General features: G+C 46.8%; 10 protein-coding genes across 10 annotated transcripts; 6 read left to right on the forward strand and 4 right to left on the reverse strand.

Annotated features, from left to right (window-relative positions):
- Positions 1–1343: 1343 nt before the first annotated feature.
- PADG_07030 (uncharacterized protein) lies at positions 1344–1823 on the forward strand (the record flags this gene model as incomplete). The annotated part of the gene is made up of 1 exon (XM_010764221.1): positions 1344–1823. The coding sequence occupies one exon, from the start codon at positions 1344–1346 to the stop codon at positions 1821–1823; it is 480 nt and encodes a 159-aa protein (XP_010762523.1).
- A 1025-nt stretch (positions 1824–2848) lies between these two features.
- Positions 2849–4053, reverse strand: PADG_07031 (uncharacterized protein; the record flags this gene model as incomplete). Its single annotated transcript, XM_010764222.1, has 2 exons — positions 2849–3661; positions 3796–4053. The coding sequence occupies 2 exons, from the start codon at positions 4051–4053 to the stop codon at positions 2849–2851; spliced, it is 1071 nt and encodes a 356-aa protein (XP_010762524.1).
- Positions 4054–4480: 427 nt separating this feature from the next.
- On the forward strand, positions 4481–5879 carry PADG_07032 (diphthamide biosynthesis protein 1; the record flags this gene model as incomplete). Its single annotated transcript, XM_010764223.1, has 2 exons — positions 4481–4661; positions 4720–5879. 2 exons carry the CDS (start codon positions 4481–4483, stop codon positions 5877–5879), a joined length of 1341 nt encoding a protein of 446 aa, XP_010762525.1.
- A 377-nt stretch (positions 5880–6256) lies between these two features.
- Positions 6257–9459, reverse strand: PADG_07033 (uncharacterized protein; the record flags this gene model as incomplete). The annotated part of the gene is made up of 2 exons (XM_010764078.1): positions 6257–9216; positions 9375–9459. 2 exons carry the CDS (start codon positions 9457–9459, stop codon positions 6257–6259), a joined length of 3045 nt encoding a protein of 1014 aa, XP_010762380.1.
- Positions 9460–11494: 2035 nt separating this feature from the next.
- PADG_07034 (uncharacterized protein) lies at positions 11495–12248 on the forward strand (the record flags this gene model as incomplete). The annotated part of the gene is made up of 3 exons (XM_010764079.1): positions 11495–11541; positions 11604–11693; positions 11903–12248. The coding sequence occupies 3 exons, from the start codon at positions 11495–11497 to the stop codon at positions 12246–12248; spliced, it is 483 nt and encodes a 160-aa protein (XP_010762381.1).
- Positions 12249–14196: 1948 nt separating this feature from the next.
- PADG_12228 (uncharacterized protein) lies at positions 14197–14409 on the reverse strand (the record flags this gene model as incomplete). The annotated part of the gene is made up of 1 exon (XM_010764310.1): positions 14197–14409. One exon carries the CDS (start codon positions 14407–14409, stop codon positions 14197–14199), a length of 213 nt encoding a protein of 70 aa, XP_010762612.1.
- A 22-nt stretch (positions 14410–14431) lies between these two features.
- PADG_12229 (phosphoribosylaminoimidazole carboxylase, ATPase subunit) lies at positions 14432–16061 on the reverse strand (the record flags this gene model as incomplete). Its single annotated transcript, XM_010764311.1, has 3 exons — positions 14432–15361; positions 15427–15524; positions 15596–16061. The coding sequence occupies 3 exons, from the start codon at positions 16059–16061 to the stop codon at positions 14432–14434; spliced, it is 1494 nt and encodes a 497-aa protein (XP_010762613.1).
- Positions 16062–16487: 426 nt separating this feature from the next.
- On the forward strand, positions 16488–20068 carry PADG_07037 (uncharacterized protein; the record flags this gene model as incomplete). Its single annotated transcript, XM_010764080.1, has 9 exons — positions 16488–16611; positions 16680–16695; positions 16752–16774; positions 16844–16961; positions 17011–17110; positions 17171–18611; positions 18664–18760; positions 18823–19608; positions 19696–20068. The coding sequence occupies 9 exons, from the start codon at positions 16488–16490 to the stop codon at positions 20066–20068; spliced, it is 3078 nt and encodes a 1025-aa protein (XP_010762382.1).
- A 693-nt stretch (positions 20069–20761) lies between these two features.
- On the forward strand, positions 20762–21589 carry PADG_07038 (uncharacterized protein; the record flags this gene model as incomplete). Its single annotated transcript, XM_010764224.1, has 1 exon — positions 20762–21589. One exon carries the CDS (start codon positions 20762–20764, stop codon positions 21587–21589), a length of 828 nt encoding a protein of 275 aa, XP_010762526.1.
- A 632-nt stretch (positions 21590–22221) lies between these two features.
- On the forward strand, positions 22222–24748 carry PADG_07039 (uncharacterized protein; the record flags this gene model as incomplete). Its single annotated transcript, XM_010764225.1, has 3 exons — positions 22222–22717; positions 22775–23797; positions 23859–24748. 3 exons carry the CDS (start codon positions 22222–22224, stop codon positions 24746–24748), a joined length of 2409 nt encoding a protein of 802 aa, XP_010762527.1.
- Positions 24749–25600: the final 852 nt, after the last annotated feature.

The following is a 25600-nucleotide window of genomic DNA, read 5'->3' on the forward strand; positions in this document are numbered from 1 at the left end:
GCTATGGAAAGCCTGTACGATAGTTAACGTGCACACCCATGAGTTTTTTCGAAGGGCCAATCGCCGGACACCGTTTGGGAATCATATGAGGAGCAACAAAACGTCGTGTCACCGGTCAGTTGAAAGGAAATGTCTCTATGACACTTTCAGAGGATGACGTATGAGTTCTACAACGCCCTAGTGGAATAAAGATGATACTCTCATATTTTGGCAGATTCCGCAGCGCTTTTAGCCGAAGGAGTAAACCTTTAGCTTCTCTTGGTGGGCGTTCTCCCCAATATGATTCCAGAGCTTTTTGGCGTACTTCCATGCCTTTATCCTTGTAATCCCGCATGATGCTCCTGCACAATGTCCTGATAGAAAGGTATTTCTTCAACAAACAGCAAGATCAGCCAGCAGTATGGCTATTCATGCAGGCCAGGCCAGGCCAGGCCAGGCCTCAGCCTCGCTTTCAATTGATATGAACCCCCAACTTTTCTCGTCTGATATGATCTGTTAGTCTAATGGCGTGGTGGATTAATTAATTAATCACTTTGGGTATATAGTTATGCCGTGAGAGATGAATGTGGCTTTCATGGCGAAGGTTTCAGTCCCCTCTCTCATTGTCACGATTGCTTTGGACAGGCACCAATTGTCGCCATGGATACGGCTAACGTGGATCACGTTTGCAGGAGAGTCATTGCATCTGCAATGTATTTGCTAGCCTGCTATCTCTCTGCCGGCGTCGGGAATGTCGTTTGTGCCTTCGACTTGAGCAGATCAGAGAATCAGCTTCCGCCGCGACATGTCGGGTAGCCATAGCAGTCTATCGCGTGACCCAAAGGAACCATTTATTTACGGTGTATGGGATTTTCGTTCAAATGGCCATTTCAAAGTTGACATGCTTCCTAAACTTCTTCCCTTTGATTGGAGATTACTTGTTCAGGTTATTAACTATCATCGTCTTGATCAAGCATTTTCTAGGATCACTCTTGCGTTCACTCAGATCACTATTTTCTAGACTTAATAGTATATTGTAAGGTTAGAACTTGCTAAATCTAGTATTCACTGGATTCATTATTTTTCTACATTCCTCCGTAAATAGTTAAGAGTGTTTGAGGGCGCAGAGGGGGTCCTTGGGCTGGCGGTTATGGCATTGAAAGATCTTTAATCTTATCTGATCGGATCAAAGATGTTCCAAAGAACAACCTCGGATCGATCTTCTTTTAACGTCTCCGGCTTCCGCAACGAAAGCATTTTTCTCTTTGCTTTTTCTTCAAGTTAGCCGTTTGTTGTTATATATATATCACGATTATAACTATATATTCCTACTTTGAAAGTAACCTGGCACAGACTCATTCGCAATGGAATTCCCTGTTGCCCTCCGCCCCCTCCTGCAAACCCGCATCGCTCTCCGACACATCTCCTGCTCTATCCATCCCTCTCGAACCTTCTCATCTGACCCACTACCAAACAGCAACGGTGCTCGCGACCAATTCGGAAACGGTCCTTCACCACCTCGTCTTCCCAAGGAAGAGCAAGAAATCTTCGAAAACCTCCAAAAACAATCAACTGGCGCATTTAGCACTCCCCGCTCGCCGCCAAATATCAACCAGTCTCCCCAATCATCAGAATCCTCCTCCTCCCCGACAACAGGCAACTTCCAATTTGAAGCGACTGGATCAGGTGAGGAATTACACCCTGATATCTACCGTGGTGCGAAGCCGGAGTTTGAAGGAGACACGAACCCCAAGACGGGTGAGGTTGGGGGTCCGAAGAATGAGCCGTTGCGATGGGGTGCGCGGGGAGATTGGAGTTTTAATGGGAGGGTGACGGATTTCTGAAATTACAGAACGCGATACATTCGTGGGCTAACATTGCTGGAGAGATGGGGGTAAAAAAGAGCCAGCCCATTCTCCTTACATGACCTGCATTGGAAAAGGCAGTATTTCGAAGATGGTGGTAACGTTATTGACTTCCAGAATGGCTTGAACGATTTCAACCTACATCTTTCATCTCGTGACCAGGGAGACCAAACGATGGAACTGACGGATTTTTAATCTTCACTGTGAGGTTCACAAACCATAAAATGGGACGTTGCACACTGGAGTTACGAAGGGCGAGGCTGCAATGACGCCAAGCTGAAATCGTTTCTAGTTTGAGATGCGTCTATCCTCGTAGCTAGGACAAAAAGCCTCGCTTCTCTGTTGTGCTCAAATCAGGACCGCGCAAACTCACTCTCTGCCCTGATTTCTTGGCATATCTCTCCTTTCGCATACGATTACAATAGGAATTACCGGTGATGTTAAAACAAGGCGGAAACTGCTAGGAGCATTCATTTGATATCCAAAACAGCATATAGAATAGAAGAACTCTTTTGTCTCTTTTTCTGTTGACTGTATTTATTATTATTCCTGTTATATAACAAATTCTGTGCAATTATATTAATAGCAACCAATCACAAAACTTTCTCAGCGGGATCTATTCTGGTTTGAGATAAGGAACAGGGATACAATTGCTATGCAACTTTATATTTACAATATGGGAAAATGCCAAGGGAGATGAAACAAAAGAAAAGCGGCAAAGAAATACCGCTTCATGCTCATACAGCTGTATAATCCACAAAGCTTCAGGGCAGCATAAAGAAGGATTCTCCAGCGTTCAGGGGTCAACCAAACTGAATGATGGCAGCAGACTTGAATATTTCAATAATTGGTAATGGTGAAATTAGCGGAGGTGTATAAATTTCCTTAGTAAGGATATTTTGGTCTATCCAGGTTTTTCCCAATCGGCCTTTCCGACCACGGCTGCTGGAGGAGTATACACACCATGAAGATCGAGGGCAAATGCAAAATTAGATAGATATGCATCAGCCCTGAAGTCGAGCAACAGTAGCCTTGCCTGCTCTGCTATCGTTCGCCCTGCCTAATTCTTTGCTAATCCAGGCCCCGATCCTCGAAACTTCCTCCAGATTGACACCTGTCCGCATCCCCAGGCTGTGAACGGTGTGAATAAGATCTTCCGTGGAAACATTTCCAGTAGCGCCTTTAGAGTAAGGACAGCCACCAAGTCCTCCGACGCTACTGTCAAAGATTCGGATACCATGTTCCAACCCAACGATCGTGTTGACGAGCGCTTGCCCGTATGTGTCATGGAAGTGAAGAGCCAGGTCATTGTTGGCGATCCCTGCAGCGGTAAGAGTTTGTAGCAGTTTCAGCGTTCGAGGCGCAGTTCCCATTCCCGTCGTATCGGCGACTGAAACTTCGTCCGCACCCATCTCAAGCAAGGTAGCTGTTATTTCCGCAACCTTGTGTGGACAGACCTCCGGACCTTCATATGGGCACCCAAGGGCAACAGATACGTATCCACGGACACGGATGTTTTTCTCTTTGGCAAGTGCCACTATGGGTTGGATGCGCTCGAGGGACTCCTGAATGGTACAATTTGTGTTGGCTTTTGAAAAGGCTTCGGTTGCAGCGGCAAAGAGCGATATTTCGGTGGTGGCCTTTGGAGGAGAATGGGGACTTGAAGCTTCGGACGCGGGAGGACTGTCAGCCTCCATTATTTTAACTAGGTTTTGGAGTCCCTTGACATTGGGGACTAGGTAGTTATATGCGATTGAGTGAGTGGCCTTGGGAGGAGTTTTGAGGAGGTATGATAGGATTTCCGCTGTGCTGGCCATCTACAAATCGATCAGTGAGGTGTTAGTAACTACTCCGTACACCGAATACCGATTGGAACGAAAAAGGAGCGTGGCGACACAACATGCAGCCATTAACGGGTTAAGGTATGGGGGAGTTGAGAGGAACTACAAACCTGTGGCACCCACTTTTCCGGAACAAACGACCCAGCCTCGATAGTAGTCAGTCCCGTCTTCGCTAGTCTTTCAATGAGTTCTATCTTTGTGCTTAGAGGAATTGATTTCTTTTCATTCTGTAGCCCATCTCGGGGGCCGACTTCAACGATTCGAACATGGTCCCCCGCGAAGCTGGTTTCTGTGGAAAAGAGACGGGTTGGCCGTTGGTGCCGGAGGACTTGCCAGAGCCTGGAAGTAGTTCTAGTGGAGGTAAACATTGTTTTAATATTGTACAGTTAACGGATGAATTGATGTTGTCCCTTTCAAACTGTTTGCTCCTCCGTCGTGTTGCCGCTGGGAAGAATCAACAGGCGAAAAGTGGAGCGGGACAACAGCCAAGGCACGTGACCAGTGAGTGCGGAGAAACTGCGGAGTGATACTGACAGCCAATCAGAGAGTTTGAATCTTTACCGCATGCATCTTGGGCGATATTCTGCCGCCGCTAGTCCTGTTTGAGACACGGGCGTTATGTCATCATCATTTGTGCCCCGCCATAAAAATTATCTCGACGATTGATAATTTTTTATATGGGTCACATATAAATTGGATTTTAGATTTCGGCAAAATTATTTCATCCTGCTATGTGGATGCGTATATAATATTTGTACTGGTCCTTATCGACTTGAATATTGTCCTTTTCACATTATGGCGGATAATACAACCCTGCTGGTTGACAGCCCGCCGCTCCCTTCCATCCCCAATAAGCCGCCAAATCAATCCCGCCAGCCAAAGAAGAGGTTTGTGGGCCGTAAGACCGCGGATGCCCAGGCACATATTGGGAGGGATGGAGATTCTCAGACTCCGCATACAACTTCCGTCCAGCAGGGTATGTCCTGTTCTAAATATTTTCTGTAAAGGCAACTCTCCGCTAACACCATCCGTAGCTCGTCCCCGAAGAGCTCCTCGAGCCCTGAATCAGGTCCCAATCGAAATATTAGAAGACGAGGATATCAAAGCTGCCATCTCCCTTCTCCCAAAAAATTACTCCTTCGAAATTTCAAAAACCATACATCGAATACGAACGTCCGGCGCAAAACGAGTAGCTTTGCAATTTCCCGAAGGCCTCCTCCTCTTCGCAACCACGATATCCGACATCCTTACCCAATTCTGTCCGGGAATAGAAACTCTAATTATGGGCGACGTCACATACGGTGCATGCTGTATAGACGACTACACCGCCCGCGCGCTAGGCTGTGACCTCCTCGTTCATTATGCTCACAGCTGCCTCATTCCCGTCGACGTCACAACCATCAAGACCCTCTACATCTTTGTCAACATTAGTATCGACACACAGCACCTCATCGCCACACTACAACGGAATTTCCCAGCCGGTAAAACAATTGCAGTCGTCGGCACAATCCAGTTCAACGCAACCCTACACGGGCTCAAACCCATCCTCGAACGTGCCGGTTACACCATCCTCATCCCTCAAATCACCCCGCTCAGCAAAGGCGAGATCCTAGGCTGCACCTCTCCCAAACTACCCCTGGACAAAGTCGACATCCTCCTCTACCTAGGCGACGGCCGCTTCCACCTTGAATCCGCCATGATACAAAACCCTACAGTTCCCGCCTACCGCTACGACCCGTACTCACGGACCCTGACACGCGAATCATACAATCACGACGAAATGCTCACACTCCGCCGCGACGCGATCTCCGCCGCCAGAACAGCGAGGAAATGGGGCATCATCCTCGGCTCCCTCGGTAGGCAGGGGAATCCGCATACCATGGCCATGATCGAAAAGCTGCTCAACGACCGTGGCATCCCCTTTGTCAATTTCCTTCTTAGCGAGATTTTTCCTGGAAAACTAGCCACGATGCCGGATGTTGAGTGCTGGGTGCAGATTGCTTGTCCGCGATTGAGTATTGATTGGGGCTATGCTTTTCCGCGGCCGTTGCTGACGCCGTATGAAGCGCTTGTGGCGCTGGGCGCGAGACAGGGTTGGGATGAGGGGAATGATGGGGTGTATCCGATGGACTTTTATGCGAAAGAGGGGTTAGGGCGCACGAGGGCGGAGGGAGCGGTGAAGGCTGCAGCTTGATGGGGAGGGTGAGTGTGATGTCCCGGTTCACTGATTCACTTGACTATGTGTAACAGTCAGGGGTCAAAGCTATGATAATGATATATGATCTATATTTTTGGGGAGGACTATCTTGATTGGAGATTTTATACGTGGCGGATAATTGATCATGTACACGGGGAAAAATCAGGATCGTTTCAGATAACAAAATAACAGCAGGGTACCTTCATGGTCATGCCTTTTTCCCATATATTATTAATCATGCAACGTTAACAAACTCAAGCTCTAAACACACAATCCCAACAGGCGATTCCCAAATGGATCCCCGACGACAATTCCCGTCTGCTGCTCATACTCTCAGAACCCCAAAAATCGAAAAACCAATTCATGCATCATAATCACTTCACTTCATCCGCACTGTCCATGTTAATATCGCTCGCACTCCCCCTTCGCAGAGAGAGCATGCTCTTACCCCCCATATCATCAACAGCCCTCTCAGCTGCTCGCCATCTCGACACTGCCTTCTCAACATCGTCATACATCTCCAGCGTATCATTAATGATCCCCCCCTCCTCAAAGTCTGAAGAATCCTGCGTCCCCTCCCTTGAAACCGAATCGCTCTGCATCGGGAACGACGGGCCAAACGCTCTGTCAGACGTAGGATTGAACATGACCGCGTTCGCGAACATTCGCACCAGCTCCATTTCCAGTTGGGCTGAGTTGACGATGCCCTTTGGCGGGATGAGCTCTGCGGTCCTCTTCAATAAGAGACCATTGGTTTTCGTTGAGGTCCCGATGCTCGGGCCTGGAGATTCGATGTTATCTCCGCTTGGCGTATTCAAGGCCACTGTGGCTGCTGTTACTGCTTTGCTTCCTTGATAAACGGCAGATTTTATAGATTTGATATCCTGTGACCGATAGATGAGGTTTTTATAACCCGGTACATCGCGTTCTGTCAGGGGCTTTGCGAATATGGAGGCATATTTATGGGAAGCAACATAGTTCATTATTGGAGCACATGTTCGTGGGAAGTTGCGGGTACACTGTACATATTGGTTCTCTTGCCTATTAGGTGGTTGATTCGCATCTTCGAAACCAGATGCTTCACTTTGTCCACGCTTCCTTTTCGAAGTTCTCTTTGATAAGCTTTCATCTACTTGGGCTTGTTTGGGCGCCCTGAGCCGACTTGATGATCGTTGCTCCATTTCTGTATCGTCCGAGATTCCAGAAGGTGTACTGGGCATTTCATGTTTTATCTTCCGTTGAGTTACGGAGCCGGAATCAGTGATCGACTCATCGTCGCGAAATTCGTTCGATTGAGCACGATTGCGATTCCGCGTGATGCGCAGAGGAGATGGAACGAGATTGTCAGCGGCCTTACTACTAAACGCTGGTGTAGTTTTCCTTCTCCGAGTGTTCCCTGCTGGACCGGTGTCAAAGTCTACATCCGCACCCTGATACGAAAGGTGAGATTTCGAGATTGACGATGGCGATTCAATCTCAAACGTAGGTGACGGCACCCTTTCACTAATGGGGCTTACATCTTCCGGTTTAGGTCGTAGTGGAGAACCAGGAGACTTCGATATGGCAATTGGACTTGGTTTTTTCCATGGGGTGAGCACACCAGAAGTATCGACAGACGGCCGGGGCGGCCTCCGACTAAGTGAAGCTGAGAAGGATGGGGTGCCACTGTCTAATCTAATGGAGCCGGCATTACCGAGTGGTGTATTAGGACACGACTCCTGTGAGCTAGTGCGGCTTCTAGTATCGCTCTGCAACTGCTGGGGTAACCCAACACCAAGGGGCCGAGATGCTTGTCGTGGAGAACCACACGGACTCTGCAAAGCTTTGTTTACGTCTGGCTGGGCATGTGGAATCGCTTGACCGAATGGTAAAGGAGTTTTTCCAGTAAGTTGGCTGGTTGAGTATGGAGCGCTTGCGTATGGGGATACGTGTGCGTATGGGTTCGGGTTTAATGGACTCTGTGGTTGGGACAACGGTTGCTGGGTGTTTTGAGCTGGGGTAGTTTGCGACGTTTTAGTTTGGAGAGGAATGTATTGAACGGGCTGGAAGGTCGCAGTAGTAGGCTGCAGTGGCTGCGGCTGCTGCACACCGGTAGGAGTGGGTGTGGCGTGTAGAGAGGGCATTGCTGGCAGCGTGCTAGCTGCTGCGATAGGAGGAAGCGCCTGGCTTTGGACGGCGCCAGGGTCTACTTGAGGTACCGTGGAACCCTCAGCCGGTTGGCTTGGGGTTAGAGTACCATATTGTGAACTACGAGCAGGGACTTGTTCATTAGTTGGAAAAGGAGCACTTCTGTTCGCCGAACTTGGTGCAAGAGAGCGTGCTGAGATATTCTGCAGCGTAGACTGTTGGCCAGACTGCTGGATTTGCTGTGTTCGTGGAAATTGCGACGAGAGGCAGGCAGAAGTTGGGACAGCTACATTAACACTCTTGCCTTCCATCTGCAGGGCTTGCTGAATAGCTTTTTGCCCTTGTGCTAAGCCAGATTGTGCATGTTGCTGTGTCTGAGCATGGTGTAACTGGTCAGAAGATCTAGGAGCTTGGGGTGTTTCCGTGACGCTCCGCTTTTCCTGAACTTTGGAATTGGAAGCAACTGAATCCTGTACTGATGTAGGCTTTCTTTGCGCGACCTGTTCGGACGCCTGGGGCGTCACAGATGGACCATCTACTACAGAAAGTGTTTGTTGAGAGACTTCTCCAATCTCTAGCCTCTGGATCTCATCTTTGATTTCGCTGTATTTCCTTTCCTCTTCCTCAATCTCTCTAGTTACCATTTCCTTGTACCTAGCATACAATCGAGCCACAAGGGCAGGAATCACCGTAGTGTACGAGGCGCCATCGAGCATTTGTTTGGACGACCGATCCTGAATCTTCCTCTTTTTTGGGTTCGAGTTTTCACTCTCTGAGCAGTAGCCGGTGGGGCCATGTCCAGAGGGTGTCCCTTCTCTATTTTGCAATTCTTCCTTCACTAGGTCTGCATAAAGGACTTCTAGAGCTTGAGGGGTCAACCGGGCCTTGTCGAAAGTCGCATCTTGGCGGACGAAGGAATTATTCGTCAGGAGCTCTGATATGGGTGTCAAATTGGACGGTCGAGACTCGAAGGTGCTAAGATATTGGAAGAAGAACAGAGATTCAAAGGCGGTATATGATGACAATGAAGGCATCCCCCATTGCCAGTCAAAGCGACCAGACAGGGCGTTGTTGTCCTTGACGATGGGAGCCACGTTGAGGGTTGAGCGGGTTGAGTTATATAGGAACTGGTACCGATGGCGCAAGAGAGGACTCGTGTGCTTTACCGTCAGACCAAAACGATGTCTTCCAACAGCCACGAACACGCCTGGTTGTCACCAGAGAGGCGGATATGAGACGTGATGACAGAGTCTGAGACTTCTGGAAGAGCCTGGTGATGGAAAATCGATGGAAACGGCTCTTTCGTTGATGAAGGTGTTGATGATGGCAGAGGGAAAAATTACAAGTGAGAGGGGGTAAAATCACATGATTCAATCTCAACCCCTATGTTGGCTGAGTCATCCCAAGGGGCTGATGAATGTCTTGGCATCTCCAATCCAACATGTGGCATTGAGATTCTGGAGAATAGGGGTTCGATATTCACCCGCTTCCCCCGGCTAATAATTAAAATCATTATGTATGAAATATAGCAAGCTCTAGCTGCTTTCCCGAGGGTGGACCTTTCGCTATATAATAGCTATATCTAGGTGTATCTGAAGGTGTAGCAAGCACTTGCTGCATAGGAATATGTCTATTATTTGCGTTGCTTCTGCAAGGACCGCCGCGCCAGCAGGCCTGTTGGTTTTGTGAGGAGATGATCGACCGAACAAAGTAGATCAACATCGAATCTTCAATACGCCCGGCTAATTCATTCGTCGGTCAGGGCTGACCATCAGTCCTTAGCCAACATCAGATCCGGGATCATCTTCGTCCCCCTCAACGGAACTCCCAAATCAATCCATGAATGCTAGTAGATGTGCGCTCGTTATTAGCTAGGGTGACCGTTCAACCTTAGCCAACTCAATATCCCGCGTTTGCAGTTTGCTCACCTTCAACAACCTCTGAAACTGATTTGGATGATGCATAGGTGCATTGCGTTAAGGAGACATTTTAGCCTATGAGAAGTTGGATCAGTTTCGATGAATGCAGGAGTAGTCATGCCCAGGTGCAGAAGCGTTGATGAGTGCAGGGGCTCTTGTTGTCCATATGCATACTGCATCAAGAGCGAATCAGACCAAAGTGACAAATATGTTCACTGATGTAATATGTCAATATCTCCTAGTCCCTACCAAGGACGAATATGACCTCCCGCTCAATTGCTTCGTCAGCATCAATATCGTTTCATATATCGATTTCGCATTTCCGTGCTGGGTTTAATGATGTCCCAGGCAGACATAGTCTTCCTTTGAATATGATCATGAATCAATGCTCTAAAGAATTTTTGGTGATTCCGCACATCAGGCAGAGAGGATATAAGCCCAGGCGAGAAATTAAGACCGTAAAATAACAAACAATCATCGTGTTTCAAAAAAGGGCACCAATGACGAGTCATTTCGCGGGGAGAGAGTGAGTCGGAAATATAAGATGGTTAAAGAACTGGGATGGCAATGCCAACAAGATGCAGTCCAAACCAACCACCCGCTGCTGGTAGGGGGCAAGTCTTGCCGTGTCGTCGATTCGCTTTCGCTTGGCACAAAAGTGAGAAAGAGTTTAAATATTACCAGAAAAGCAAAGCTGTATATGAGGAAAAGAAGGTGTCTTCCCGACAATGTTTTTCAAATTGACACTATAAGACGGGTGTAGACCCGTAGAAGTATTCGAAACCCCGAGATCCATGTATCCATAGGATGGGAGGGGTGAAATGTAGCTAGCTCCCTCCAAGTCCCTAGGAAGTTACTTGGTTAAATTTTCTTTGCCGGAGCCAACGGGATGTGAAAAGTTTCAGCATTTGAGAGTAGAATCATGCCTCAATGCACAGGTTAAAAGCTGACATAAAAACGCGGATAAATTCATACGATGTGGAAGTGGATTAAGGAACAGCGTTAAAATTACATCCCATCCGCCCGTTTACTAGCGGCTGATGCTGTCCTTTTGGCTGGCCTACCAGATGCCAGCAAGAGATGGGCCCAAACAGACCCGGTTAGGCATGATATAAATAATTAGCCCCATTTGTTCCGAGAGCTGGTCTTCCCGATATCCACTCTTTTATCCGTACTAGGCTCAGTTTCCTCTTTGAGTCCGTCTGCCGTTTGGCTCATGACTGTGTCCGGTGTTCTCCATCATCCGTGCTGCCGCAGTCTTGGTCCTTGCTTCTTATCGACCTGGATTTCACTGTAGGAAGACTCCCACCTCCTTCGTACAATCAACACATATCACTCTTGCGGCTACATCGCCGACTCTGTGACAAACAAATTATTTCTCCTTGGATTCTCAGCTGGCTTTGGTCTTGTCTATTAGTTACCACCGCATCTCACTCTCCTGCGTATTTTTTTACTCCTGGCGCACCAAGATTCCCAAGCTACATTTCCCCCCTTTCCATCCCCCATTCCAAACTTGACCACGTCCCACCCGCAGCTGTCCCGTCGACTACACCAACCACCGCAAACATGTCAGACACTGAAGAAGAATGGAAGCCTAATGGCCGGCCTCAATCGTCCGTATTATCTGCCCTCTTGTTGTTTTCATGCATCAAATATTGATCCAAATCCAATGCAGGACCATGGCCCGTTCCCTCGCTGCCACCCTTGACAACCTCTTTATGTTAGATAGCGAGGTCGAAAGCCTGACAACATCTGTTCACTACAAGTACGCCTGCCAACGTTCAATCACCTCTTCGTCTTCTCTGCTTGTCCTTTGCACACCCATCCATCTACGATATAACATGAATTATCGTGCCAATGCGCAATAAACTCAATAAACAGCAACATACAATATAATACACCTTCCACAATACTAGCTCAAGTCCCGCCGTCCAAGCAGTCTACATATGCTGATGTTTTCCCATGGTTCTCCAGGCAACAAATGGTCACTATCCAAAACCGTGAGCTCGAAGCTCTGCAAGCTAGAATCAGAGAAGCCGAAATGCGTCTGAAGGAAAAAACTTCCCGGTCCATATCCCTAGAAGAAGATTGCAACACAGAGATTGCAGCACCTTTGCCACCAGGCAAGGATGTGGATGAGCGAAATGGCCACTCCCCATCCTCCTCATCTTCTTCCCCGGAAAGTCACCAATCGGACGAAGGCTCCACGGATTCTTCGACCACAGCAGCTACGTCCAGTGATGTTGATGACAGAGCGAGTCACGATGGTTCCGGGAATGAGAGACAAGAGAAGGAAAATAGCGGAGGCCGCAATTCGTGACAGGGGACATGTGAATTAGAAGGGTGAGCTTTCCCTTGTTGATACCATGTTTTTCGTTTTCCACTTGCACCTGCACAGCTCCCCAGCCTGTTCGCAAGTGAGAATGAAGAATCTCCCTTTATGATTGCCAGCGTGCGGCAGGATACCCATCTCTCTCTCTCTTCCTGCCACTCGTAAAACGGGCTGCTTCAAGATACAACAAGAGATATAACCCTTTACATTTTTCATTTTCTCCCCTCCCCCCCCCTTTTCTTTTTTCTCTAGCTGCCTTATTTCCCAATCATAACATGCGTCATACATAACACATACATATACCCATTACATCTTACTGCCCCTTAAATTTATATATGCCTCTTCTCTCCTTTGCCCCTTTTTTCCTTTCTTCTTTCCCTTTTTCGCATCCACTTGAACACTTCGATCATTTGGCCTTTTGCTGTTGGAATCACCCTGTTCGCATTTCATTCTTTCATTTATTAATTTTCCTTACTACTTCTCAACCCATTTTTATTACTTAGCTTTTTAATACAAGAGAGTGGGTAAATGACCCCTCAGGAGCTCAAGACTGCACTGATCTGATGAATTTTGCCGATAATTGTTATTTTTAAATACCAAGAATCAACTCAAACCTACAGGGATTATCAGACAAGGATGGGAAGTTTAAAAAAAAAAGAAAAAAGTAAACCCTTAGATTCACGTTGCGTAGGACACTTGGTCGATACTGGCAGGATAAATTCAAACGAAAATCAATGCCAGTAAATCGAGATATATTCCATGAACCTCATTTATCAACACTCTGGCATTTACGGATTAGCCGTTGCCCCGGGCGACCACCCCGCCACACGTGATCAGACATATAGATTAATCCCCTTCCTTTCAATACGAGACGTTCAAACCATCTTCACAATTTCACTCCCACAAACCCCCATGGCTTCTCTTCGCACAGAAAGTTTCACCGAGTCTCTTTTTCATTCATGAAAGATGCACCAGCTATTCTGGACCCCCATGTGTTCTTGCTGTTAGGGGCGACCCACGGAAACTCCTTGTAGGAAGGCCAAACTAGAAAATGAAAAGAAATTATACAGCTATGGAAGAAGCTTGACACCAACCCGGCTCGAACTGAAGTTTGTAGTGCGGCTACCCGAGGTCACGTGCACCTATGTATTTATTAGTTGTAGCTAGCTCACTTAGAGTCCCACAATGTAACAAGGTTTGATAGTACTCATGGGAATAACCAACTACAACCATGCGTCTTTACTTGTTGGAGGCAATAGGAAGGATAGCAACTGAAATATATGGTTTTGACCTCTATAAGTTACAAGGATATTTCTGGCATGCACCTGTATTTGCATTTGATTACGCTTCTGCTGGTATATACAGCGCAAGAGGTGCTGGTGAAGTTTCTGTGCGTGCCAGTTTGTGGCCTACCAATGCTCGCCATGGGGACTACGATTTCGAGGGGAGGAGGCGTGCAGAGTGTCGAGGAACTAATTTTTCTTAAGCCCTTATTTTCGAATTCGATTTGCTAGGCCCACCTAACTGGTAGACGTGTATGAACTTCAAGAGAGGGGGGTCTTTGGGGTCGGGTCTTACGGTGGATTTGTGGAATCGGCAAAAATTGTGTCCCCGATTACTCTGCGCACACACCTAGGGCCAGCCTAACCCGTCCCTTGCTTTCTTTTTAGAGAACCATTTCTCCATTGAACGGATTGGTTGAGGAAACCATTCCGATGCTGTGGTGAAATCATTAAATTACCTCTCAGGTTCAGGAGCGGTTATGAACACCACCACATGGAGCATTCAAAGCTACCTACCGTTTGTAGGTACTTACGTAGAATCAGAAACCTCATCGCTACAATGTTCATTTTGTTTAATCCGCACATAATACATCAGATCCAAAGCAATACAGCCCATCATAATAACAAAAATATCGACTCATTGGAGCATCCATTCATTTCGGCATCTCCTCAAAATACCTCTCCCATCCAATCTCCCTCATCTTCGCCCCCTTTATATCTAAATTATCCACTTTCGCATTCTTCGCATACTCCTCCACCTTCCTTCGAAGCTGCCAGTCAAAGGCTCCCAGGATCCGAGCTGCCAAAAGTGCCGCGTTGATGCTATTGTTAATCCCCACAGTGGCAACTGGGACTCCCCGCGGCATTTGCACAATACTGTACAAACTATCAACTCCATCCAACGAACTCCCCTTCACCGGCACTCCAATCACTGGTAACGAGGTATGCGCAGCGGGCCATGCCGGGCAGATGTGCAGCACCCCCCGCAGCAGCGATAATTACCTTAATACCACGAGAAGCTGCTGTCGATGCATATTCCGCCATGTAATCGGGAGTACGGTGCGCGGATGTAATGTCAACCTCCGGTTCGATGCCGAAGTTGTATTTTAGAAGGTTGAGGCCCGGTATTAGGGTCTTCAGGTCACTGTCAGAACCCATAACTACTCCAATGGTCGGTTTAGGTCGCGTGTAGGCAGGTTTGGGCGGGAAGAAAAGCATGGGAGACGCAGATGTGGCAACTATGGTATCTGTGGGTTCGAGAAGGGGCTCAACAAGAGTTTCCGCTTCTTTCATTGTGCGTGCTGTGACGGTGATATGACCCATCTTCCGTCCTAGGCGGGCAGCGCCTTTACTGTAAAGATGGATGCTGGCGTTTGGAATTGAGAGAGCGCGCTCAGCGACTTTGAGATGTGAGTCTGGCGTAGTGCCGCCTAGGATGTTAACCATTATGGCCGGCTGTCGGATTTTAAGGCTCTGTTGGGGTATGGGGAGGTCAAGGATCGCTCGCAGGTGTGCTTCGAATTGCGACATGGGGCAGGCTTCGATGCTGTAGTGACCCGAGTTATGGATGCGGCTGGCAAGTTCACAGAGTAATAGCGAATCGTCTTCCAAGAGGAACATTTCAACCCCGAACACGCCTTTGCCGTCAAATGCCGCAACCGCATTCCTGGCTAGCTCTTGGGCCTTCTTGTCGACGGCATCTGATATACCTCTGGAGGGCGCGTATACTAGTTTGCATATTGAGTTTTCTTGAATAGTTTCGACGGTAGGGTAAGATAGAACTCCATCCTTGGTTTTGACTACAATGACAGCCAGCTCCTAAATTCTTCAATGTTAAAAGGCTTTACGGTCGTTCATATTGTAGAAAGTTTTTTACTATATACCATTCTGAAGCTGACCCATTTCTCCGCATAAAGCGGCCGATTTTTTAAGGAGTCGAGTGCCGCTGGGACCGATGACTTTGCTTTAACAGTGTAATTCCCTTAATTTAAGCATAGGTTGGATTAGTTGGAAAACAAGGTAATAATATGCATGGAACACGACATCACTCACCTCTGCCGTCGTACGCCAAAGTTTTTGATTTAAGCATGAGTGGATAGCCCAGCTCTTCTCCAATTGCCTCCAGCTCCTCCACAGTATTAGATTTCAGCTCCTTGTATTCCGCCATCGGGATACCGAAGCGGGACAAATGAACCTTCTGGGCAAATTTGTCCTGGATAATTCGAATGCTTTGCCAGCTGGGTTGCACCTCGACTTGATCCTCCACCTCCTCAAGCGTATAGGTATCTACATGTTCAATCTCCGCAGTAATAATGTCGCAAACATCTGCGAGCTTGCAAACCGACGCGCGGTCAGCAAAGGAGCCGGTGACATGTCCGCTGTGCGCACTGATTTGTTTCGCAGGGGCGTTATCGGAATCTAGGATGGTCATTCGGATGTTCAGACGGTTTGCAGCCTCCATGAGCATTCTGCCCAATTGGCCGCCACCAAGGACGCCGACATTGCAAGATTCCAGCATCGGAAAGGTTTTGGAATAATATAAGGGCAATGCCGAGGAGTGGTGGTTTGGCTCGTGGAATTGAAATCGGTAATGTATGTTATCTCGATATGTAATTTTCCGACGTTGAACTTGGTGGAAAATCTATGTTCCAAGCCGGTGGCGACGGCGGTACGGAACCCGGTTTCTAATATCTTAACTAGGAAAGGAGCCTTTCATGGAATATCAGTATCAATTTTTGTCAACCTCAAAAAGGTTTATCTTCACTTATAGTCACTAATATTTCATTGAACCCGCAGCTGGCTACGTCATCAGCCTTCCAAGTTTGCAGGTAGGTTCGTCCCACATGCGAGATGTGAATAAAATGCTCTTTATCTAACGATAGATTGCTGTGCTTATTACCAGGCGGGCCTCTTTCAAAGCTACCTGTGCTTCAATTTCATAACCATGGTGGCCATTGATCATTACGAGTTTCTCTGCGAAGAGGAGAAGCGACTAAAGGAGGATCGTGAGCGTGTGAAATATTGGAAAAGATGGGGCCCGTATGTTGCAGAGCGGCAGTGGGCCACAGGTTAGCCGTTCCAACATGTTAAAGCGGGGTTATGAAACAAACGGCTAACGATTTGCACTTCCCTCTAGTGCGTGAGGACTACTCGTAAGCCTCGTCCATGTCCTCCTCTGAATTATTCATCGTCTAACCAGCTCTTGCAGTGCGGATGGAGATGCCTGGAATTGTAAGTTTTGAATATTGCATACCATGCATGTGTAAAGGCAATGGCTTACAGTTTACCCCCAAATCAAAGACTTCACTTATGATGATGCTAGATCTCGAGTTTTCCGTTGGGGGGAAGATGGGATTGCTGGAGTATCGGATAGCCACGGCTTGCAGAATATATCCTTTGCATTTTGGAATGAGAAAGAGTATGGTATGCACCATCTCATGGAGATTGAATCCTATTAACTGTAATAGTGATTTCCTGAAAGAGAGACTGTTTGGTCTCTCTAATCCCCAAGGAAACCATGGCGAAAGTATCAAGGAAGTACATTTTCATTTGGATAATACGCCAACGGTAAGGAAGATGTCTCCTTTAATGGGACTTTATGTGGCCTAACCTGATTTCCTTAAGTAGCATTCCTACATGAAATATTTATACAAATATCCGCAAAGGAAATTTCCATATGAGGACCTCGTGGAAGAAAATGCGAAGCGTGGGAAGGAGGATAGGGAGTACCAGATTCTTGACACTGGCATTTTCGACGAAGACAGGTATTGGGATATATTCATTGAAACAGCAAAAGAGGATGAAGATGAATTGCTTTTTCGTGTTATTGCCTACAATCGAGGACCAGAACCCGCGCCGTTACACATCATCCCGCATGTCTGGTTTAGGAATACGTGGAAATGGGGACGCGAAAATGACGTGTGGAAGCCATCAATACAACAAATTGACCGATTAACTGCCCAGTCACACCATTCGAAACTTGGAACTCGATATATCCAACTATCGCCTTCGCCCTCTCCCAGTTCCACGGAAGATAACATTGAACCCCGTCTCTTATTTACGGAGAACGAATCTAATACCAAATTGTTATACGGCGAGGAAAATTGTACTCCATACGTCAAGGACGCTTTCCATAGGTATATTGTGGACGAGGAAAAAGACGCCATAAATCCAAGCTGTCGGGGTACTAAGTTTGCTGCTTGGTACGCTTTCGACGAAGGGGATGGCGTTCCTCCTGGGGAATGTGCAGTTGTGCGATTCCGTTTATCCAAAAAGAATGACACATATGTAGATGAGGAGGCCTTGGATATTATCATTGAAAGACGCATTGCAGAAGCTGACGATTTTTACTACCGTGTCAGCCCATTACCTATGTCTGATGATTTGCGGAATATTCAGAGACAGGCTTTTTCGGGCATGATGTGGACAAAACAGTGTTATCAATTTATCTGGGACCAATGGGCGGAGGGAGACCCTGGGCTCCCGCCACCTCCACCGGAAAGAAAAACAGGTCGTAACCAACATTGGAAGCATCTGCATATCGACGATGTTTTGTCCATGCCAGACTCATGGGAATACCCTTTCTTTGCTGCGTGGGATACTGCATTCCATTGTATTCCGCTCGCAATGGTGGATCCTGAATTTGCTAAGAAGCAGCTTGATCTTCTCACCAGGGAATGGTACATGCACCCAAATGGGCAAATACCAGCCTACGAATGGAATTTCGGAGATGTTAATCCCCCGGTACACGCCTGGGCAGTTTTCCGAATTTTCAAAATTGAAAGGAAGATGTATGGACGGCAAGACTTAGACTTTCTTGAACGGGTGTTTCAAAAGCTGCTGTTGAATTTTACCTGGTGGGTTAATAGGAAAGACTTTGAAGGCAAGAACGTCTTCGAGGGTGGTTTCCTAGGTTTGGATAATATTGGTCTTTTTAACAGATCGGAGCCTTTGCCAACAGGAGGAGTTCTCGAGCAGGCTGACAGCACCGGCTGGATGGCGTTTTACTGTTTGTCAATGCTTAATATTGCATTAGAATTGGCAAAACATAGAAGGATATACGAAGATAGTGAGCTATGATACTGTCCCTTTTTGTAATTTCTCTGACATCATATTCCCAGTTGCGTCGAAATTTTTCGAACATTTTCTTTTAATTAGTGATGCAATGACCTTCAGGACCGAGGTGGCAGAATCCTCTTTATGGAATGAGGAAGATGGGTAAGTTCTTCTCCATATCAGTTGTCGATCCATGTTCTAATTCGTGTATCCAATGGTCCTAGGTTCTATTATGATGCAATTTCTTATGGAGACCCATGGAGTCATCAACTCCCTGTCCGCTCTCTCGTGGGACTAATCCCTCTCTATGCTGTGCTCACCCTAGAGCCAGAACTTATCAACAATTTCCCCGATTTCAAACGACGTCTGAATTGGTTTATTAAGAACAGACATGACGTCGCCGAGCGCAATATAGCAAGTATGGAACGTCGTGGTAAAGATGACAGGCTCCTCCTAGCTCTAGTTAGCAAGGAGAGGCTGGAGAAGATCCTTAGGAGGATGCTTGATGAGACCGAATTTCTCGCTGACTACGGAATACGCTCCATGTCAAAATATCATGCCGAACACCCATATTCCATGGAAGTGAATGGCCAGGAATTTAAAGTTGGATATGTGACCGGCGATTCTGACAGTGGATTATTCGGTGGCAATAGCAACTGGAGAGGCCCAATCTGGATTTGCGTCAACTTTTTGTTGATTGAGTCACTTCTCAGATTTCATATGTTTTATGGCGATTCTTTTAAAGTTGAATGCCCAACAGGTTCCGGAGACTACATGCATCTGGGGCACGTGGCTGAAGAACTCCAACATCGCTTACAGCATCTTTTTGCCAGAAATGATGATAATCGCAGAGCTATCAATGACGGAAACGATATCCTTGATTTTGACCCACATTGGAAGGACTATCTCTGGTTCCATGAGTTTTTTGACGCAGATACCGGACGAGGCCTCGGGGCTTCTCACCAGTGTGGTTGGACAGGCCTCATAGCGAAGATGATACATGATACAGGGTAAACATTTGGCAGGATAATATTCCCAACACAGGATGAAACATGGAAATAGTTCCCCATAGATACTAACATCCAATTTTCTCATAGAGTAACCTGCCGCCTCCCCCACACTCCTCGAACCCCGACTACTGCCGCCTCTCACTACTTCGACGATCTATTATCTCGCCATGCAAAGCCTCGCAATAGCAAATCATCAATCTTCCGTTGCTCTTCAACTACCCGCTCCATTGGGCGTCGGAGCAGTTTCACCAGCAACGTGACTTGTGATGAGGCCGCAGACGAGCAACTGGCCGAGTCCAGCGAAGCAATGTCACACGAGGAAAGTCCGACCCCTAGGAGTATCGAGGTCGAGGAACATGCTCTGATATATCACCGAGACGAGGCTGGGCGTGCGGCGAGGAGAGATTCCATGACTGTTCATGAGGACGAGTTTACATCTGGTCCTAACACATTAGACTGACTTATCCGTTTATGGGAAGTCCTTGTTAGTGAGTACGGTTGGCTGAATGTGCAAACGTTCTTTGTACCCATACAATTCTACGTGTCTGTCTGCACTACCCCCATGATATGTTATGGATTTTGGTATTGACTAAACATGACGGTGGGGAATTTATGCGCGATTGGTTTTCCGCAGGGTTGTGTTTTGCATGAGAAATTATTTCTTTTGCCTTTTTGGCTGGACCTCAAATTCAAATTTTTATTTCGCAAAAAGATAGATCAATAAACTAATAGCTCAACATCCAGAATTAATGAATACAAACCTCCGTTCCAAATATTTTGGGGAGAATTCCGGGCAAAATTTAGGAATACCTGCCCAAGGTCGCGGTAGGAATTGCTTCTTGCGAGGTGCACATAAACATTAAGTTGGCTTGGAGCAGTCATGCTATAAAATCTGTAATTTATGAACCTTGAAGATTATATCACTTGAGAAGGTTAAATTAAGCTCAAACTACGCTATACTCTTATTGGTTAAAGTGAAATTTATGTACAAAATCAGTACTCTAAATACAGCAATGTAATTTACGAGGACGTGAAATATTTTCGATCCTCATCTCATGGACGAGGTATATCCAATAATGTCCATCAACGTTTACTGGGGCTTCATCAATTGCTTCCCCGTATCACATTGCTGTGGTTCTCAACATCTACTCCAATGTTAAAACCATCCTCATTACCATCCCCATTAGCCGTGCCGGGCTTGCTGAGAAGTTTCTTGGGCGTCCGGCTTCCGCTTCCCGCAACATATAGGAAATACAGTTTAACTGCCCCATGTCCAACATGTTCAGTTACTCGCCCATCACCCAAATGTTGGCAACCTCTCTCTCGGCGCCAGTTCAGTAAATCTCCCACTATTCTCTTACATTTATCAGACACTCCTGAAAAACCACAAAATTCCTCCTCAACACTTGAACAGTCTCATCAACAGGAGGAGCTCAAACCCGATCCCGATCGAGATAGCAATGATTCCAGCTCCAAACCAGCCGAAATGGTTTCCCCCATGGGTCCAAAAAGCAAAGCAGAATTCACGGGGTCGCGGAGTGCTAGAGCTACAGGGGGCAAAGCAGGCAGGGCAAGCAAGTCCGACAAGTTGGATGCGCCTCAGAAACTAGAACCATGGCAGATACAGAAGCAGGCTTTGAAGAAAAAGTTCCCGGAGGGATGGAATCCGCGCAAGCGTCTGCACCCAGATACTCTTGATGTTATCCGGCATTTACACCAGCAGGACCCAAAGAAATATACAACCCCGTTCCTGGCACAGGAATACAAGGTGTCTCCGGAGGCAATCCGACGGATATTGAAAAGCAAATGGCAACCAAGTGAGGAGGTGATTGCTGAGCGGCGGGAACGCTGGGAAAGGCGGCATAAAAGAATCTGGAATCAACTGGCGGAAATTGGAGTACGACCCCAAAGGTCAAAATTTGCTGACTTTTCGGATACTCGGATTCTATATGGCAGTCGTCGCACAGCAAGTTCAAAGTGATGTAGCCAGGAACATGCAACTATGTGTTGATAATTTTTAAAAACAAGAGCTGCTTGAGATTCATCGCTTGTTTAAGGAACAGACGTTATCTTTTATTGAAAATGCGCCCTCAATACAAGAATTAGATACCTAGATATAAACTTGTATTTTATTGAAATAATATCGCGATATTGTAATACACGTTTCAGTCATCTGGGATATCCGCAAGCATCATCTTGATTTGTGGTTCAGTTTAACGTTGAACATTTGGAACAGCGGGTAGTTTGACTCTGGGTAAAAGGCAAAAGTAGTCAGTTAACTACCCGCCATAAGCGCCGCTAAACGTAAGTTATCAGCCCCATCTCGCCGATAAACCAACTTCGAGCTCTTAAATCCAGACAATCACTGTCCCAGGCATCCTTCTCTGTTCCGAACCCCACGACTGTATTACTTGCAACGAGCATCTGCTACCTTCTGTGATGTTCCCCTTCGTTTATTGACCCTCTCTCACTTTTCCGCCGTGACAGCATGCCCAGTCTCATTGCACCCTTAACGCAGTCAAGTCAACCACTTCCTGACAGCCCCCCTTGAGCAGCGCCTTTGAGCGTAACGAATAACTGTCTGCTGGATGCAGCGATATCTTCCCCCTCACCATGCAGTCTGACATGCAGGTGTTCGTGCGGTGGAAAGAACAAACGATCTTCGCTGGAGAGGATGTTGAATGCATTATAACTTTCAAGAATGTCACTCTTAATGACTCGAGTACGGATGACAGCGCATCTCAGAAGCACATCAGACGAGGATCACGCCCCATGAATGGAGTTGTCAGCGGAGGAAACTACTCGCCCGCGAAATCCTTGAATCCATTTTCCTTCAATAATCGCCGTTCGCTCGCCACTAGCCCTAGAAATCGTCAACAGGGTTCCGACAAGGCTCATCGAACAGCTGCTTCTTTAAGTTCCCCGCTTGCCCTAAGCAGCAGTTTCCCATCCACAACTACTCTTCCAAAGAATAATGCCGCTCAGTTTCCGGGTCACAGACACAAGAGATCGCTTTCCATCATCTCCCTCGAACCAGAAAAACAAGGGTCAGCAAGCTTTCAGGTATTTTCAAAGAGGAATGAGTTTTATGGAGCCAACTCTCATCCTGGTAACTCTCCATGATTCAAGAAGGAATTGCGTTTTCTGTGCTAACAAGTTACTGTAGTATCTCGTCCCTCAAGCCACCGTTTTCCATCCAACGACTCGTCACCAAATTTGTCATTACCCAACCAGAGATATGGTTCAGACCGTCTGCGACTACCTACTCGCTCTCAATCAGAAATTTCAAGACCTATTCAGCGGGAACAAGGACGACGACCTGCTCCCCTCCCACCTGATTTTAAATTTCCGCAAGCTGCCCCCACTCCCAGTGATACCCAGCCCAGAACAAATGGTTCTCCTGCCTCTACAGTTCCGTCCACCGTAAATACGAAAGATGTTCTGATCCTAGAGCCACCCACTCGTTTAGCCCCTTCTACAAAGCTGCTCTCCAACTCTAGCCTAAATGGCAGCACCCGAAGCAGCGGAGAGTACTATTCTATGAGCAATAACTCAACTGAGACACTCGAGTCAGAATATGCATCATACGCTTCTAACAAATCCTCACACCTGATCCGACATAGACGGCATTGTTCCAACATGGAAGCGGTTGGGAAGAATAATAAAACATATTCTCATACACTACTCATGGGCTACGCGCAGGTTAGCGCCTCATTCACCGTTGACGGGTCCTTGATCAACCAGTCACTATTCGAGGACGTAAAACGCAAGGGTGTTGTAGGAAATCAAGGTCGCACCGATGCTTCCCAGAAAGCTGAAAAAGCTCGTAATGGGTTTTGGGGGTCGCTTGGGGGATGGAATAACTTGAGTGACTCATTATCTACATTACTTTCCAATAACGAGCTGGATGGGCTCAGAGATATGAGGGGCGTTGCCTCTTCACAGTCCATCCCATTGCTCTCCACGCCGCAGTCTCTCTTGTTTGTAGATTTACGGTTGGGCCCCGGAGAGGAAAAGTCTTTCTCCTTTTCGTTTACTTTACCCAAGGGTTTGCCGGCCAGCCATAAGGGAAACGCAATCAAAATTTCTTATCATTTGGTCATTGGCACCCAGAGAGCAATAAATCCGAAGGAGCCACAGAAAGTCCATCGGATAAACGTTCCGTTTCGGGTCCTCAGCGGTGTAGATGGTGAGTGCAATCCTAACTTCTCCCTACAAGTTGTTTACTAATGCTCATATCACTGCATTAGCACAAGGAACCGTGCTCAGTCACGACCTAATGAGACCGTACGTGCTACTTCGCGATGAAGCTCGTGTACAAAAGGTCGAAAGCACACCCCTACGACCGACCAAGGAAAAGAGTATTAGTGCGAAATCGTGGACATCATCATCGGACTTTCTCTCCTATGTCGATGAGATTTTGGATCACCCTGTACGGCGGGAATCCTTTAGTTCATTGGCGTCCCCAATGGATACCCGTTTGAGCATTCTTTCTGCTACAGGGCAATTCTCATGCAAGGACGCAATCGAGTTAGCCATTTTACGAAGCAATCAATCAACGAATTCTAATCGAAGCGCCAATAGGTTTGAGATAACTCGCAATGGACGACGCATTGCAGTGATAATACTGAACCGACCAGCTCATCGGTTGGGAGAGACGGTGATTGCGACGATAGACTTCTCAGGTTCCGCATTGCCTTGCTATTCCTTACGCGGGTCACTTGAAACGACCGAGAAGGTCAGTCCAACGATTGCCCTCCGTTCTAGCGCAAGTATTACACGAGCAACCCGAAAAATCCATGCTAGTTGCTTTGAAAACACATTATTCGCCACCAAGGTGGTTTTTACGCCATCGATTCCTGTTTCTGCTACACCTACCATTATCACATCGGGGGTGAATCTTGAATGGGAGCTTCGTTTCGAATTCGTAACATCTAATATTCCAGACGATGATGATGATGAGGTTGGGGTATCTGGAATCAACTTGTTGGAAAATGTTGAGCAGGATGATAGGGGTACAGTCTTGGCGTCGTTGGAGAGTCTATCCTGTGAATCGTTTGAAGTTATGATTCCACTGACTGTGTACGGAGGTAATATTCGGGAGCCAGTCGGAGAGGAGCTGCAAGGAGGTCCGATATAGCTAGCAGTGGAGAGGTTGACTTGATCGTCTTCAGGGTGCTGATCAAGTTTTCTGATGGACGGCATATAAATATATATTCGAACAAAGGCAACTTTTCTAGGTTATTATTTTTGTTTTATGTTTTCTTTGTTTCGCGGCAATAGATGCATCGCTCTCCGTCCCTAATATTAAAACTTAATGAGTGTTTCTCCTGCCCTACCCCAGATTTCTGAAAAAAAATGTTTTTTATTCCTAAAAATGTGCTACCTACCCGCCGGTTGATGACAAGACTATGTAACTCTGGCAGCTATCTAAATACCCAGGCAGTTCGTCATGATCCCGCAACGCTAAAAACTAAAGAGGGGTTGTCCTGCTGTAGGTTGCATGGATGAGATGTTTTTTCTAGTTACTTCATTTCTCAGACAATGCCAATTCGTGTGATTGAAGCTCCAATATTTCAGACATTGACACGACAACAATCCACCTTCAAGTCGGGAGAATGGACAGCTAAAAATATTATCCTAAATCCAACTGCTACGTCGAGAGCTCTGTGTATATTTTAAAGTTTCATGGATATATTGACTTCACTGTCCGTCACCAGAAATTTATCCAGAGATACCCCTTCTGTCGACCTGAACTGCAACAATGTCTCCACAACAAAGGATCAAACCATGGGCCAGACAGGCGCAAAACAAATGTATTTTCCTCGCCAATGTGGCTGATCCAGTCAATGGCTCCAAACTGTCAAGATTTCTGGAGGGTTTATCGAATCTAATCTGTTACAGCAGCTAATTCTGCCCCGGCCGATAAATTGCCAAATACAATTACGATAGACATGCAGAGAAATACTTCTGTTTAGCTTAATCAATTACC

The sequence above is a fragment of the Paracoccidioides brasiliensis genome (genome assembly GCF_000150735.1).
Source record: "Paracoccidioides brasiliensis Pb18 unplaced genomic scaffold supercont2.10, whole genome shotgun sequence".
Taxonomy (NCBI): domain Eukaryota; kingdom Fungi; phylum Ascomycota; class Eurotiomycetes; order Onygenales; family Ajellomycetaceae; genus Paracoccidioides; species Paracoccidioides brasiliensis.